The 17,179-nt window shown below is 41.0% G+C and overlaps 1 protein-coding gene across 4 annotated transcripts in view; it reads right to left on the minus strand.

Annotated features, from left to right (window-relative positions):
* ATRNL1 (attractin like 1) overlaps window positions 1–17,179 on the minus strand; it is a 506,943-nt gene that overhangs the window by 442,217 nt on the left and 47,547 nt on the right. For all 4 annotated transcript variants that reach the window (XM_037063826.1, XM_037063827.1, XM_037063824.1 and 1 more), the window contains exon 9: window positions 1,553–1,736. In XM_037063826.1, the coding sequence (XP_036919721.1) occupies window positions 1,553–1,736 (184 nt within the window). The remainder of the gene's footprint in view (window positions 1–1,552; window positions 1,737–17,179) is intronic.

Raw genomic sequence — 17,179 nt, forward strand, 5'->3', positions numbered from 1 at the left:
GGTAATCACGTAAAATCGGAGCAAACTTCATTTCACGTGGTAGGCGGCGACTAACTCTCTCATTGTGATTTTCTTCAAATACTATCCAGGTGTCTCTTGTTCATTCACTTTTATTAAGCTCCTTCCCCGCGCACCGTGGTGCCCGTTATTACTACCGTGACCCTTGCCATGCAGAAGCACTTGTCTTTGCCTCTGTGCCGTGATACAACGTCTGCAATACGTGCAAAACTACGTCAAGCAGATTGATGGTGCCTCACGCGACACCGCAGCCCCGCCTTTCATCAGAGCACAAAGCCATGAGAGGATGTCATAAATACTAAAATGAGCAGGCAGTGTATAACTTAAATAAAACATAGAATAGAATCTCACAGAATACTTACATAAAAAAGTATTCTATTAATTTTAATAGTTATAAAAATGTAAAGAATAATATTGCATTTTATTAGACTAAAAATAATGAAAACTAACAAAATCACCCAAAGTCCCAATTTTTAAAAATTCTTTCTTTCTTCAAATAAGATAAAAATTACAATATATGTTTGAAAGCGAAGGAGGTATAACAAATCACAATTTGGTAGAAAACTCTACTTCTTGTAACACAAAAGAATTTTGTGCTAAAAGTTTAAAAGAATGTGTAGTCTTAAAACAACAAAGGAATCGTTTCCCAAGTTAATCTATAAATTAAAAAAAAACTAACAATATTTCAAACATCAGGAGAATGTGATGGTTATGAATTGGCAATTCACTAAACAGGAAACAGTGGCAAATGAACACACAAAAGATGCTTATTCACACTAGTAGTCAGGGTATGTATATTAAAATATCAATAAGACATCATTCACACCCACTGCTCTGGCAAAACTAAAATATCCTCACAGTTACCGAGTATCAGTGGGAACAAGAAGAAATGGGGAGACTCGAACCCTGCTGGTGGAGAACATACCACCAGCCACTTGAAGAGCAGTTAGGCAACCTGGAGCAAATTTGGGGATACGAACATCCTCATTTTTAAGTGGATACCCTAGGGAAACCCTCACATTTGTAAATGAGACCAGTACAAGATGTACAATGCAGCATTTTTATAACAAAAAAGGAAAATCTAGCTAAATGTCATGAGCTTTGTATTTCACAGGAAATGAGAGGTTAACACTAAAGAAACGTTTTTAAAATTTACAAATGACAATAAAATAGGAGAGCAATGAAGAACAAATCCCAAGGCAGATAATAGCAATCCTAAAACTTTGGTAAGCAAAATGTCCTGTCTGAATTAAATATAATGTCAGCGCTGACACGTACAAGGAACACGTACAGAATAAGTACATCTGCAGGATCTGAAACCACTTTAAAGCGAATCATTTACAGTAATAATGGCTCCGTAGAAAATCTATTAGTTTGGGCCTCTGCTACATAATATAATATCATTAGCTGAACTATAGATGGGAAAAGGCCAAGAATGTCTCACTGAAAATATTTAATAAACACTACTATTACACAAATGTAAAATAGAACAGTGCCGAATTTTTCTCAACATACTTCTGCTTCGACTACTCACCAAGTTTTGGTGTTAACTTCATACTTATAAAGATCATCTACCAATCCGTATTTGTTGCCTGGTAATGCTTTATAGCCTCCATGAACGTAAATGGACTTCGTTATTTCATCATACACACTGGTGTGACCGTATCCACCTTGAACAATAGCTCCTTTGGTTTCTGAAACAACCCAAGTGTTTGATGCTGTAAGAGAAGGAAGATAAAATGTGAACTCCAAGTAGTATTTAACAATATAGCCAATACCTCACCAAACTACCAAGTTAATTCTACCACCTCCTTTTGATGAGTAAAGTATACCTAATATTCATTTAATCAAGGAAAGATTATTAAATGTGTGCTGGTTATTATGTTAGGTGCTAGGGGTTGAAGTCGAGTAGGACTTGTCTTTCTGTAGATTAAACTCAGAAACACTGAAAACGCCAACTTTGTGTGTGCAAGAGGAAAAGGCAAACTTCATTCTCACGTAAATTTCTGTATTTGTAAATAATTTTGAAACAAATATATCAGTTGATGAGAGGCTACTATATGTATCTGGCCCTGAGTTGGTCACTGATATACAAAGGTAACAAAAAAGGTGGGGTATCTGCCTTTAACAATGGTTAGTACTGTGCTGGCCCTTTATCCCTTCAAACAGATATGAAATGCTAATAGGAAGACTCTTGGAGCATCAGAAAAGATAGATGAATGGAGCAGAAAATTGAGTCCACACTGTCCTGTGCTCTATGAGATTTCTAAATCATATTTGATGAACAAAAATGATAACATCATCTGCTACTCAAGACAACGATATTAAAAAGTGGGTATGGTGAGGGGACCCAAACGAAAGCAACAAACACTTCCATACTTCATTTCAAGTTTTAAAATGTTGATACTGGGAGATTACAATTAGTTACATACATATACTGTTTATAAGCAGAGCAACCTCTTAGAAAAGCATGCAAGGATATCACACTCAAGAATACTGTCTAAGTCCAACAAGATGAAATTCTGACGGTTGTCAAGGAACCCACAAGAAGCAAGTAAATACAACCAGAGGGGGACATGCACCCCCCCCAAAAAGGAAACAAAACAAATAATAAAAGAGCAGATGTAGGCCCTGATATATCAAAGTTACTTTAAACACAAATGGTCCAACTATATAACATTCTCGAAAAATAATTATAGAAACGGAGAACAGAGCTGTGAGTGCCAAGGGCTGGCGACAAGAGGAGTGACAGCACAGGAAGTAGGTATGGCTGGAAAGGGCAACTCGAAGCCCCTGGCTGGGGGCCTCGGTTGGTGGGAGCACCACCCCACACACCAAAAAAAGCTGGGTTCGATCGCCAAAGCACACACCTAGGTTGCAGGTTCAATACTTGGTTGGGCAGGGGGGTGGGAGGAGGAGAAGGGGGGAGAAGGTACAGAAAATAGCATAGAGAGTAGGTAGAAAATAGATAGGGGGAGGGCAAGAATAGTAGGGGAAATATAGAATCTAAAGAACTTGAGACACGTGGTTATAAACTAAGGGGGGAGAATGGTTGGGGAGGGAGTGTGCGAGGGGAAGGGAATGAAGGGGGAGTAGAACAACTGTAATGGTATAATCAATAAAATATATTTTAAAAAAAAAACTTGGTTGGGGCACATACAGGAGCCAACCAATAAATGATGTTTCTCTCTCTTTCTCTCCCTTCTTCTCTCTCTAAAATCAATAAAATGCCCTTGAGCTCTTGATTTAAAAAAAATAAAAAGAGCACTTCAAAATGTCTTTGTAGTGATATCTTGACTACAGCAGTAGATACATGAAACAACATGCAAAAATGTGGATAGACAAAAAACACATTCACACGCAAATGAAACTGGAGAAATCTAAGATCGTGAGATTGTATTGATATAAAAATCTAGACCGTGATAGACTGTATTTTTGCCAGACGGCACCACCAAGGAAAATTGCCTCCAGGGAACACAGGACCACTGCTAGTTCTCACAAGAGTACAGAAATTATCTCAAAAGTCAAAGTTTAATTTAAAAACATACATGCGCCTTGCTAGTAACAGGAAGTTCATCATGACACGGACCTAACATCAAGGTGTGTGTTCCTAACTACTGCAGCCGCAGTTCTCAAGGTTCGGTCACTGGCAGTTCAGTCGAGGAAAACCACAGATGACGTGGTAGTTTCAGATGAAAAATTAAGGAAATAATTTTGCTCAGATACAGGTGACAAACCTGAAATGTAAAATTATGATTCTCACCCTCCCTCTATGTCTATTACTTTTGCATTTGGAAACGTGCACACACTACACGGTATTATTTTGGTTCAGTAAACATCGACCTTTTACTTGTCAACATACTTTGTCAATTCCTAGGATGATGGCAAAGAAGTTGTGCTTCTTACATGACCGCTGGCCCAATACACGGAGAGCTGACTAAAGCTTTCGGTACCAGAATTATGAGGAAAAGCAATGACTGGCTAACACTATTTCACAATAAGGGTGAAGCCCTTCACTGACATTTCAACATCAAGGAGACAAGTACAGCACAGTGTACACCTCGCTTCACCACAAGCAGTTGTATTAAAAGCAAAAACTAAAGACTAAGGAAGAAGTTTCGTTTCCTTTAGACTGGCTCCAAGTCAACATAATAATATTAGTGTGAAATATAACTTTAGGTTCCATTAAAAATACTAATATCAACTCTACAACAAGGGAAAGTGATGGTGTCACATCAGGTGACACACCACACTCAATTGAGTTCTATCAGGTTTGAATGGGTCATTACAAAGTACAGTTTGTCCAGAGAGAGTGATAAAGATGACAATCTGTATTTCATACTTACATCATCCTTCTACTGAGCTATCAATGGTCAGTTGTGTGAGACATCTGTGCCTCAGTTTCCCTATCTGTAAACTGGGTTAAAAGAGCATATATTTGCATGTTCACTTTGAGCAAGAGTGAATATGTGTAAAGTGCTTAAGACATCACCCAGCACAGAGTAAGGCCTCAGTAAATGTTAGCTGCTATTATTATTATTCATTAGAAAACATCCCTTATATCATTAATGTCTGTGTTACTATAAGGTACTATCAATAGGATATGAATAAAACCATGCTATGTGAAAACTAAAGCAAGTAGGGACGCTTATCCAAAAATTCAAAAATAAATGAAAAATAACATATCTCAAAATATCTGTAGGGCCAGGATGTGGAAGAGTAATTACATTCACGTGTAGAGTTCTATGTGGTCATGAAAAAGCAAGTACCGATTACAACTGCATGCTTCTTCCAAATACAAATCCTTACGTTTTAAATACATAAAGCAACAGAATGGCTGCCTTCCTGGTATGGGACTGGTATGTCCATCACTGAAAGAATGTTAAGCAGAGACAGAAAGATGAGAATTTTCTGCACCTTGAATGTGCATTTACTAACTTTTTAATATAACATATGTTCATTTTCAAATACACATATTTATGTAGCTTGTAAAGTTTTAAAAGCATACACTTAAATAATAATAAAAATGATCGTTTCATTTACCAAAACTAAAGTCTTTTGTGACATTTCATTGAGAAAATATAAACATGCATTTGATGTTAACAGCAGCCTTTGTCACGCAGATGTATTGATAGAGACTTATTAAAACATTTTACTTATTGCACTGACATTGTTTTAGTTTACCAAACTAGTCCTGTAAGGTCCTTCTTCAAAAATGAAACTGCACAGCAAATACCAAGCCTAACTTAGGCCCAATAAAAATCTGTGCTTTATGATTCCTGGGATTGAATTATTTTTTAAGGGTGATTCCTGCTCCTAAAGATTCCTAATTCCCACCACCCCATACACCTGTCTGCAGGCCTCCACTTTCAGATGCCAATTTGAAAGTTCCAAAAAGCAAAGTTCCACTTACACGTGACAGTCACCACAGGACCGTGACAATATGTGCTCATCGAAGCTAAAGAGGGTCATAGAGTATCATCTATACTTACAGAAGAAAAAATTAACTTCCCCCAAAATTATACGTAATGGTATTTGAATCAAAAGGAAAAAGTTCACATAAAATGACATTAATGATGATTTCCCAATACACCACCCAAATTCTAAGAGCATGAAAAATACTAAAGCAAACCACTAATATTATACAAACTTTGAGACTCACATTGAAATTCTTGGGAAGTTCATGAGGTATTGCAAACTTACAGCGAAATAAATTTCCCTCAGGCCTAGCCAAGGAGAGTTTTATGGTCCAAGTTAGTAAAACCACTTGGTCACTCCCCTCGGAGATACACAGATTCCCTAAAGCCATTAATTCACAGGATGGCAAAAAGGACAAACAGATGCTTCCTCTACTGCCAGAGCAAGTTCACGGGGACTCTTACGATTTCATGTCAACTCTGTATCCTACACAACCAAATACAAAACACGCATCTACTTCCGCTATTTTTATCATGTCAGTTGCAAATAATTTCAAAGGCACGAACAACTCGCAAGAGTAGTCAGAGGATTCCCATACACCCATTACTCAGATTCACTAATTACTGCATATGAACATTTGTCCTGTGTGCTTTATCAATGGTTGTACAAAACAATTGTCTATATCGTTCCTATTACCCATACGTATTTTAGCATATGCTTCAAAAACAAACATCTTCTTTCTACATAACCATATTACAGTTATCAGTGTCAAGAAGTCTTAACATTTATACAATACTTTAATGCACACACGCACACACACTTCAGCCTGTGAACTGAGCCAGTAGCATCCTTCAGAACTTTTGTCTAGTACACAGCCCAGTATGGGACCACCCACAGCATTCAGCGGCCACGTTCACTTAGCCTCCTCTAACAATTTTTCAGCTTTTTTTTTGCCTCTCATGATGCTGACATTTTTGAATACTAAAGCTCCCCCCTTTTAAAATAATAGGCTCCTCCTTTGGGATTTGTGTGAGATGGCTAGGTGATTCAATTTAGGTATGCACTCCTGCTCAGAATACTTGTAAGCTAGGGGTTGGCAACCTACGTCCACGGGCCAAACCCAGCCCGCCACTCACTTCCGTACATGGAGATCTATCAGCACGCAGGCATCTTCAGTCGTATACACATTATCTGCGGCTTGCTTTCAAATTTCAGTGGCAGAATTGGGTAGAAACAGGGACAGGATAATCTATAAAACCTGAAGTGTTTACTATCTGAGCCTTTACAGAAAAAAAATTGCCAACCCAGCTACACATGGTGTTTCTTTCAGCAGTATCATGTCCAGAGGCAAACAATGTCCAATTTCCCATGGCTCGTGACACAGATTTAGGTCACCCACACAAGGTACTGATAGATTTCTTCACCACACAGGTACTATTTTTCCGTTGCACCCTTAAACACTCTGTGGGGAAAACATTTAAATGCCATGCACGTCATCAAAACTTCACCCCCACCCCACATACTTAGCACCCCTGATGATTCTTTCCCAAACCCATTTCTCACTACAATTTTTAACCCCAACAATGCCAGTCAGCATTCTGTTTAAGAATAAAATTTCTCCCCTCCTCTGTTTGTGTCTATCTATCCATTATCAGTAGGAGCTCACGAATTCTATTTTTTCACTGCTTTGTAATTGACTAGGGTACTTTCTTAAACTACTTTGATGCTCACATGGTCTTGGGCTTTACCGACTGGACCCCTCCAAGCTGACGTTTCTTCGTGGGGACCCATCTTCTTCCTGAGCACAGATCCTTCATTTGATAGAACAAGATGGACCGGGCTCATTCTCGCTTTCCTGCCACTGCCCGGCAGTCTGCCATCCCTCCAAGGAGCCCTGCGTCCTTCTCGTGGGGACGCAGGGAGAAACTGGGTCTGGGGACATCAATGATCAGTGAGCTTGCTCCTAGGGTGTCGCAGCTCCTGGGCCCCCTCAGAAGAATCTACAACTGTTTAACTACCTGCCTGTCTGATCATAGGCTCACACTGACACCTCCGAGTCTGACCCACACAGGCAGGGCTCCTCCTTCCCTTCCCTATTTCATATTCGTACCTCCTGTCTTCCACACTGAGAAACGCAATGCCCGACACCACCAACACATTCGCTCACTTTTTCAATCTAACAATACACATAAAATCATTTCAGAATTGCTTCACCAAACCTTCAGAAAACAAACCTAAGAGACTTATTTGCATTTCTTCCCCAATCCACACCTATTGTGGGGGCATATGGCCAAACACTGTGTTAAAAAGCCAGGTGGGCCCTGACCAGAGTGGCTCAGCTGGTCGGAGTATCATCCCGACAAAAGGGTGGGGGTCTGATGGGTTCGATTCCTGGTCAGGGCACATACCTAGGTTGTGGGTTTGGTTCCCAGTCAGGGTATGTATGGGAGGCAAACAATGTTTCTCTCTTATATTAATGTATCTCTCTCTCTCTCTCACCAATAAACATATTTTCTAAAAAATAGCCAAAAATTTTTTAAAAGTCACTTGGATGTGTTATTTTTTCCTCCTTCCAGAATGGACCCATGGCTGGGTCCAATAAACCCATCTAATAATTACAGACAGAATATTCCATATTTAGTATATGAGTAAATGTTCTCTTTGTTCCTTCAAAGACTTCTAACAGAAAATGAAACATAAAACAAGTCTTCACAGCCAGTTAGGCTTGCCAAGCAGGAAAACTAAAACTGGGGGCAACAGAGCCTTATGGAGGGCCAGGGGGTCCACCGCTTCCTCTGCTCCTGCTGTGACCCAGCCCACGTGCTCATTCTGCTTCTCCCCTCTACCCCCCTTTTCCTTCCCCTCTTAGCTTCTTTCTTTCTAACTTAGACGAAACACGTAACGTTGGTGAATGGGCAGGGGTGGGGTGGAGAGGAAAGATGGTATGGGGCGATAAATGATGATGAAAAAATGAGACAAAAAAATAAATTTAAGAAAAAACATGTAACACATGTACACTAGTCACCTACTGGCAGCTACACACCCCTGTTTTAGTCCTCACTCTCAAGTTAAACCCGTGAAAGGTTCTCTATCAGCCTTTCACCTGAAGTGTCCCCATTCACTCGACATTACACAAAGCTTATTCTCCTGGAGAAGGGTTGGCGAATTACAGCCCACAGACCAAACCCAGCCCATTGACAGCTCTGTAAATCACGCTTTAGTGAAACACGGCCACACTCAGTCACGGATGTGCTTTACATGGCTGCCCGTGTACTCTCAATGGCAGAACTGGGCAGGGACAACAGACACTGCCTAGTGGACTGTTTACTATCTAGACTTTCACCAAAAAAAGTCTGCACATCTCCACTCAAGTAGATTCTCAGGTAAGGCCCCATATATACAGAGTTATCTGAGTTCTAGCGTGCTCCAACTGGCGTTTCCACAGCCTCGACATTTGAAGGACAGTCTGGCAAGATATAAACCACCTGTCCTTGCTTTCCTTCAGGTTCCTGAAAATTTGTTCCATGTTTGCCTAGATATGCATGTTGCTTTTAAGAAATCTGATACTAATCTAATCTCTTGCCCTTGGATGTTTCATCTTTCTGCCTGAAGAAATGGAGGATTTTTTTCTTTATTTTTAAAAATGTAATATTTTTATCAAGATGTCTCAAAATTGCTGCTGTGGGTGAATTCTGACAGGTACCCAGTGTAACAACTCATAAACAGGAGCGTGGGTGGATGAACTGGGTAAGAGTCGTACAACGAAATACAGTGAGGCAGCGGAGTCACTTGTGGTCATTGGAAACAATGTGGATGAGCCTTGGGAAAGCAGTGAATGAAATCAAAGAAAGCCTTAGAAAGCTGCATAAAACATTATTTCCTTTTTTAAAGTTCAAAAACAAGTAAATGAAATAGTATGTCATATAAGCATTGCATGTCCATGTGGCCAAGCCACTTTTAAAAACAAATCCATAATAAGAAATTTCAGGAGAGTAAAAAGGCAGAAAACCCTTTTAAAAAATTAGAAAAAAAAATGACGAGCACAGTTAGAGAAAATTCAGGGAGTACAACAAATGGTTATGCTGTTTAAAATAAATATCCACCCATCAAATAAGTTTTGGGGTTATTTTGTTAGTAAGTCATGATTACTTCTATGTTGATGACATAATAGACAAATAACGTTATACAAATTATAAACAGAAAACTTTAAAGAATATCCAACCAATGGTTATATTTTTAACAAACAGAAAGAAAAATATGTGTAAACAGAGTGCTGTTTATCACAAGAAGTAGCAATAGCTAATGTTCTTGAAAAATGTTGAGCAAATATATCAATCTTAAACACCAAAAAAAAAAAATGCTATGGGTGACCACATAGCATTAAAATCTCTAAGGTCAAGAATAATAGTAGAAGAAAAAAATACTGCTAAAAACCCTATTCCTTCCTCCACAAATATTTCTCAAGCATTTAATGCATGGCACTCCACTAGAAAGCACACAAAGAGAGACACAGTAGGATTTGTCCTCTGAAGTCAACTTCTAAGAAAAAGAATATAAATACAAAAAGAAAGCCTATAAAAAGCAGTATATGTCTCATAGTCATTTATAAACAAACACGGGAATCTAGAGAAAAATTAAACCACTTTCAGAACACAAAAAGGCAGTAAATACAGTCGTACAGCAACAAGCGTCTTTTCATGATTATACTTTTATAAAGACTACCGCCACTTTGTTACCTTAAACAAAAGTTTATGGAGCCTTTACTGCAAGCTAAGCTCCACGTTACACATTTTCCTGATTCTTCTAATAATTCTGTGTAAGCACTTGTTGATTACTCTCACCCCTAAGCACCTGACAACCACACATCACTTTCAGAAGTTCCACTTCTGAAAAGGAAGGTAGGGTGCTCTCGTGAAAAATGTCCCTGTCACACCGATCTGTGTGTGCTCCACATAAGCTACTCTCTTCAGTATGGGGTCATTATGCATCTGCACACACTTCCATACACAGCTGTGCCTTGAACAACACAGGCTTATTCAAGCCTGGGGATGGTTAAGCTCCATCCCCACTCTGCCAGTTGCCTTGATGAACGGCCCCTCCGAGGGCTGCCTTCTCAGGCCGGCATTACTCCTCAACTATCCTCACAGTGTTACCTGCACTTTCCCGAGTAAAATTCTGTCACTTGAATCCTTGTGTCATGGCCTGCTTCTGTGCAAACCCTTTAAAAAGGTCCTATATTTCCTGCCCGTTGCTGCTCACACTCTACTCCCTCCCTCTTACGCCCAGCCCAGCGGGCTCGGGCTCGCAGGGACCCACTGCACAAACACTGTCCCTAGGAGGATCGCCAGTGACCTGAGCGGTCTGAACTTCCACGGCCAATCCTTAGTCACCGTTTTACTTGATGCAGCAGCAGAACAGCACGTGGCGGAGTGGGCGACTCTTCTCTTCAAAATCTTTCTTCACGTGGCTTCTAGTTCACCACACTCCTGCTTCTTTTCTTCTTCTTCCTTACCTCTCTCATTACGGGAACACCCTAGGGCCCGATCCTTTTTGCTTTTTATCTACACCCATTTCCTTAGTGATCTGATCCAGTCCCATGGCCTTATATGCTATCTATATCCTCACAACTCCCAAATTCGCACCTCTTGCCCACGTCCCCATCTAGACCCCCAGACCCATACATCTAATTGCCTACCCGACATTTCTGCTGCCACGTCTAATGAGATCACATATAAATGTCCAAACTGAAATGCTGACCTTCACACATCCTTCCCCTCAGACCTGCTTCAGGATCATCCACAGGTCAGCTGATGGCAACGTCATCTTCCCAGTTGCTCAGGCCAAAGACCTTTCATCTCAGGTTTTACATTCAAACCCTCAGCGAATACTACTGGTTTCACTTTAAATACATATGAAACAAATGTACTGATCCTCATCATCTCCAAACACCACCACCAGCCTGGTCCAGGCCACCATCATCGCTGAGATTATGGTGACAGCATCCTAATTGGTCTTCTTGCTTCTGTTCTTTCTCCCCAGAGTTTATTCTCAGCACAGCAGCCAGAATGATTCATTAAAAAATTATGTCATTGCGCCACCCAAAGCTTGCAACATCTCACCATTTCGTGCAGAGTGAAAAGCCAAAGGCTAGCTAAAGCCCTCTGATCTCGCCCCTTATTGCTTCTCTGACCTCCTCCACACTCCTTACTGCCCTTGAACATGCTCTGCATGTTCTTGGCTTTTCATTAGCTGTTCCTAGTTCTAGGAAACACTCCTGTCCCCACCCCCTCCCCCAATTAGCTACATAACAAGCCTCTCTCTATTCTTCAATTCTTTGATCAACATTCACCTCCTCATTGAGGCTTATGGAACCCCCTCCACTCTCAGAATTCTCAATCTCTGTACCTTGCTCTATTTTTATAAAACATACTATCTTCTAACACATCATACAACATGCACACCTATTACATTTACTATTGATTGTCTGCATCACCCCACCAGAAATAAGTTCTGCAAAGGTAAAGGAAAATACCTGCCTTACTTGCTGATATGCACTGATACACGTTACCGCAGCTGCCTGGAACCAGGTGGAACCACAAAGGCGCTCTTATAAGCCATTTGAGGCACTCCTTAGACCAACAGATGGCCTAAAACTCAGAAGCCAAAACTATACTCTAGTGTCTTAAATGTTTTTAATGTTAACTGGTAAGGCTCCTGCTAAGATAAGTCAAGTTAACTAGATGGTTCTTTTGTTTGAAATCGTATTATTACAAAAATCTCCAAGAGCATTCAGGGTAGCAAGCACTGGACCAGAAATACTTCACGATTATTTCCAATATTATTCAAAGTTTAACAAGTGGCCATTTTGGAGGATGTTCACCGAGAGCACTGTTTCTTGTTCAGATTTCTACATAATGGTGAGGTTAATATCCTCAGATTATAATTCAGGGTAACTTTTTATGCAGTAAAATCCCCTGTTTTCATGAATTAATCTGCTAGATGTCAGCTCTTTTCAGTTCCTCTCATCACACTGCTGGCTAACAAGAGTGTCCATTCTTTAATTAAACAAGAAAATTCTCAGTATCCTAGGAGCTTTAAACATGTAAGGTACTCAAAGTAAATCCAACCTACATTTGGGTAGTTGCTGCCACTAAAATCAGTTCAGAAAAAAACAAAAACAAAAACCAGCTTTAACTGACACTGCAGTACAGTAATCCCATGATACACAGAAAAAAGTCTTTTAAACTTTCTCTCTAGAGATAAGCCTTCACTTATAACTCGGATGATAAATTATCCCATTACTTATGTTCAAAGAGGCCCTACTTAATATAGATTATCATTCCCTAAAGAAGCACTGCCTACAGTATATACAACTTAATTATTCTGACATCTTTGAACTATAATTACCCATCATTTTGTATACTTTTCTGTGTACAAACTTTTCAAACTGAACTTTTCAAACTGAAGGTAACTACAGATTATTTTTTGACACCATACTTTCAACAATAAGCAGCAAATTCACAATGCGTTAGGAGTGCATAACGTAGTAAGTTCATTTTATTATTAAGATATCATTTTACAGAAAAATTGAGCTTTACTTTGCTCTTAAGTAATTCACAAAATTTAAAACCTACTCATAATTTGTTCATTATTCTCATAGAACTCATAAGTCATATATTCCTCCTGTTTCCATCTAAGACTACACCTGCAAGTGTGCCTGACAAGTAATGCCATTAGTAAGACAAAAATCAAACCCAAAATGCTCTGTTGATACATTTACATAGAAATACTATTTGGGCTATAGAATAAGCCAAAAGAAACTGTTCGGAAACAGTTTACAATTTACCAGAACTACCACTGACATTCTGTAATTCATGGTGTTCCAAAGGAAAACAAAAACCTACCAGCCAACGAACTTATCGGTGAGCCTGCACCAATGTTACCATTCACGGAAAATTAAAATGAATCTGCCATGCCTTCCTGGTCACCCCTGGAAAGCAAAACTGCCACCACGTGTCATGGCTGCATGAGACTCTCCTGCAAAAAAGGGCAACACATGAAGAGTGTGGTATGTTCCGTGGACTAGAAACCACGCTCGGTGGGAAGGCCGGGTAGGGAGTGCGTGTCCCGATCAGGGGGCCTGGAGACTCGGTTTCAGTGGCCAGCACCGAAGGTGAGCCCACGTGGGTAATGGATCAGGGAACTTCTACACAAAGTCTGGATCCCTGAAGGACTATATCCTCAATGAAAATGTGAGTTATTCTTTAACCTGCTCTGCAGAAGCAGACAGAAAATGTGTATTTCTACCGTGGCTCTATCTGAAGGGGAAAATAATGTTTCTTCTGAGAACTTTGGGTCATAGAATTTGGGGCATGAGTTCACTGCACATACAAGATCCAACTAGAAACCTCCCACGTGCCAAAATTTTTCATAAGCGTGGACCAGGGTGGCTAGGCCCCCCGCAGCACACACACACACCCTCTCTTTCGAGCAGGACTGGACTAACTCAGACATGAGGGCAAAGCCCCACTGGCCGTGTGTCCAAGTGCTGTCTGTGGCTGCTCTCACACTACAGCAGCGGGGTTGAGTAGCTGTGACAAAGACCACACTGGCCACAATGCCTGGAATATTTACTCTCGGGCCCTGTATAGAAAAGACTGCTGACCCCTAAAACAAAATACTGATAGTGATGCCAATGTGTCTGAAATGAGATGAGATGAGTTAAGGCAGTGGAAAATGGCATCCTGTAAATCACCCTGAGTTAAGAGCTTGAGCAAAGAGCAAAAGTACCAGTTAACTTTGGACATAGATAAGTATTCATGTTCGAAGTTCAAAAGTCAAAAATCTGCCCTGGCTGGTGTAGCTCAGTGGATTGAGCACAGGCCTGTGAAATAAAGGGTTGCCGGTTCGATTCCCAGTCAGGGCACATGCCTGGGTTGCAGGCCAGGTCCCCAGTGGGGGACCACATACTGATGTTTCTCTCCCTCTCTTTCTCCTTCCCTTCCCCTCTCTCTAAAAACAAATAAATATATTTTTTAAAAAAGTCAAAATCTATGGTTCGAGTATAAGTGTGGTAAGAGTTTAATTCTGAACCTTCCATTCACCCCAGGGGAGACATATAAAGCTACAAGGAAAACATGGTGGGGTGGGGGGGGGTGAAAGATAAATAAGAAAAATAAATTCCCAGAGAAACTAAGAATGAAAAAATCCACAAATACCAAAGCAGCTGGGAATGTGCAAAAGCAAGTAAAATGAAGAGCCAAAGAGAGGAAGCCCCCAGAAGGCAGAAAGGAACATGAGAAACAGGAGCCAGGAAGCATCAGAATTGCCTCTCGTTCCCACAAAAAAATGGGCCTCTCCCCTATGAACATGAGAAAGCATGTAATTATTTTAAAAGACAACAGAGTGACTATTAAAAATATAAACCATGTACAGAAAATGCACAAAACCCAGACAGGATCACAAAGCAAAATTCAACTCTGGTGCACACAAGAGACACATTTAAAACAAAGTGGTTCGGAAAGGTTAACAGCAAAGAGACGGGCAAAAGTCTATCAGAAAAACACTGACCACCACCCTGGGAACAAAACAAACAAGAGCCATAGGATTAATATCAGACAAGACAGAAATCAGGTCAAAAGACATCAAACAAGCAAAGCACTTTATAACATTAAAAGACACGATTTGCAACAAAGATGAAACAATTATGAATATCTATAATAGTAACTTCCATAAAGCATAAGTTCCAGAATATACAAGGAGAAATAGGCAAAAATACACTAACATTTTTAGACTTTAACTTGCAGACATGATAAATCCAGTACAAAAAAAAATAAGGAATAGAAGAACTAAGTAGTAAAATGAACAGAGATTTGATCTACATACAGTATCTCAGACACCATACCTTAAAATCATAGGATTTGTCTCTTCTTCAAGTGTCTGTAAAGTATTTATGACAATCAGGCCACAAAGAAAATCTCCGTTAATTATAATATAGAGAAATTCCTTGGAACTGGAGAATATTATGGTAAATGAAATAAGCCAACTGGTGAAAGACAAATACCATGTGATCTCACCTATAAGAGGAACCTAATGAACAAAATAAACCGACAAAAGAAATAGAACCAGAGCCATGGAAACCTGGGACAGACCGACAGTGAACATAGGGGAGGGGGACAAAGGGAAGGGACTGGACAAAACACATGTGCGAGTGGCCCACGGACACGGACAGCAGAGTGGGGGCGGGCTGTGGGAGGGGCAGGCAGGCTGGGCAGAGGAGGGCAATGGGAGAAATTGGGACAACTGTAATAGAATGAGGATAAAAAATGACTTAAAAATTATAAAATAGGGAAATAACACCTACAACCTTCCCTGAACACCATCGTAAAACTAAAATCAATAACAAAGTCAAACAAAACCTCTCTACATAAGACATCTGTAGGTCAAGTCTTGCTGACACATCTCTTGGGCTCATCTGAAAAGTCGGAGGACAGCCACACTCGCTCCCATGCCATCGCGAGTCCGTTACGGCAGTAATGCACGTAAGCAGGTTTACTCGACGCAGCACCGCTTATTAGCCATTACTCCAAAATGTTCCTTCCCATCGGCAGAAATTCTCTTTAGATTGCTTCGCTTTTCTCTGTAAAATAACAAGTCAGGTCGCCAGCTGAGAGTTATGATGAAGAAGGAAATGTTGCAAGTTTGAAGAGAGAGGAAAACGCGTGAAACAGTCACTGTGGAGAGTTGGAAGAGACAGCAGTGACTGTGAACTTGAAGTGGTGAGTTCGGAAGTAGGGACAAGACGGCGTGAAAACCTGAAAGCGACTGGGTGAACTAAATGCTCTGGCAAGGCTGAGGGACTCCCCGAGTTTGGGTGCTGGAGGGAGAAAGCTGGACTCATCGGTGGCCCGGGGCGGGGGGGGGAGGGGGAAGACAGGCAGAATGGAAATCCGGGCTTCGCTGCAGGCATGACAACAGGCAGGAGTTACTCAAGGAGGAAGGAAAACAAGATCTGAGGAAGAGAGGCAAAAAACTGAGGGGTCGGGTATTAGAAGAGTTATTTAAGTGGGCACTGAAATCATAAAAACATCTGGTTAACATACATTGAGCGAGACGGAAGCCGTTTTCTTCAAGGAATAAAACGCAACGATCTGAGGGGCAACCACAGACGAGGAGGATGAAAAGCAGGCGGCAGAGTCTAGTGACGCACGATTCGAAGCCAAGCGATTCGGAGAGGAAGGGATGGCAGCAGAGTGCAAAGGGCAATGCGAAGTGCTGAGGTGGCACGTCCCACTTCCAGACAGGAAAAGGACACAGATCACCAGATCACCGGGAAGGACAACAGGGGACCCAGCGGAGCAGCTAGCAAAATGTCTCGCTTTGGGGGCACAGGCGCGCTCCCGCGGCTGCTGCAGGCGGCCTGCCCGCGAGCCTTCCCGTGAAGACCGCACAGGGCCCTGCAGGGCTGTACTCGGGGCAGAAGGGAGGTGGCTTCTGTGAGTGTGTAAAACGGAGTTTATTCTCGTAGTACCATTTACTGATGATTGTATTTTTCCACACAGACAACTGCAAACTTACTTTTGCCCCAGCCCGTCTAGTGGTTTATACACAAAAAAGGCTAAACTTGAGCTCGTAATACTGGAAGGAGCCAGAAATGGAGTGCGTTCTCCAATCTAAGTAGTGACTACAAGGTACAGACAGGGTCCAGCAGAGGCAAGGCCTGCCCGAGTGTGGCTGGCAGGGT

Source organism: Sturnira hondurensis, unplaced genomic scaffold (assembly GCF_014824575.4).
Source record: "Sturnira hondurensis isolate 20B ecotype Veracruz unplaced genomic scaffold, ASM1482457v3 Scaffold0014854, whole genome shotgun sequence".
NCBI classification, from domain to species: Eukaryota; Metazoa; Chordata; class Mammalia; order Chiroptera; family Phyllostomidae; genus Sturnira; species Sturnira hondurensis.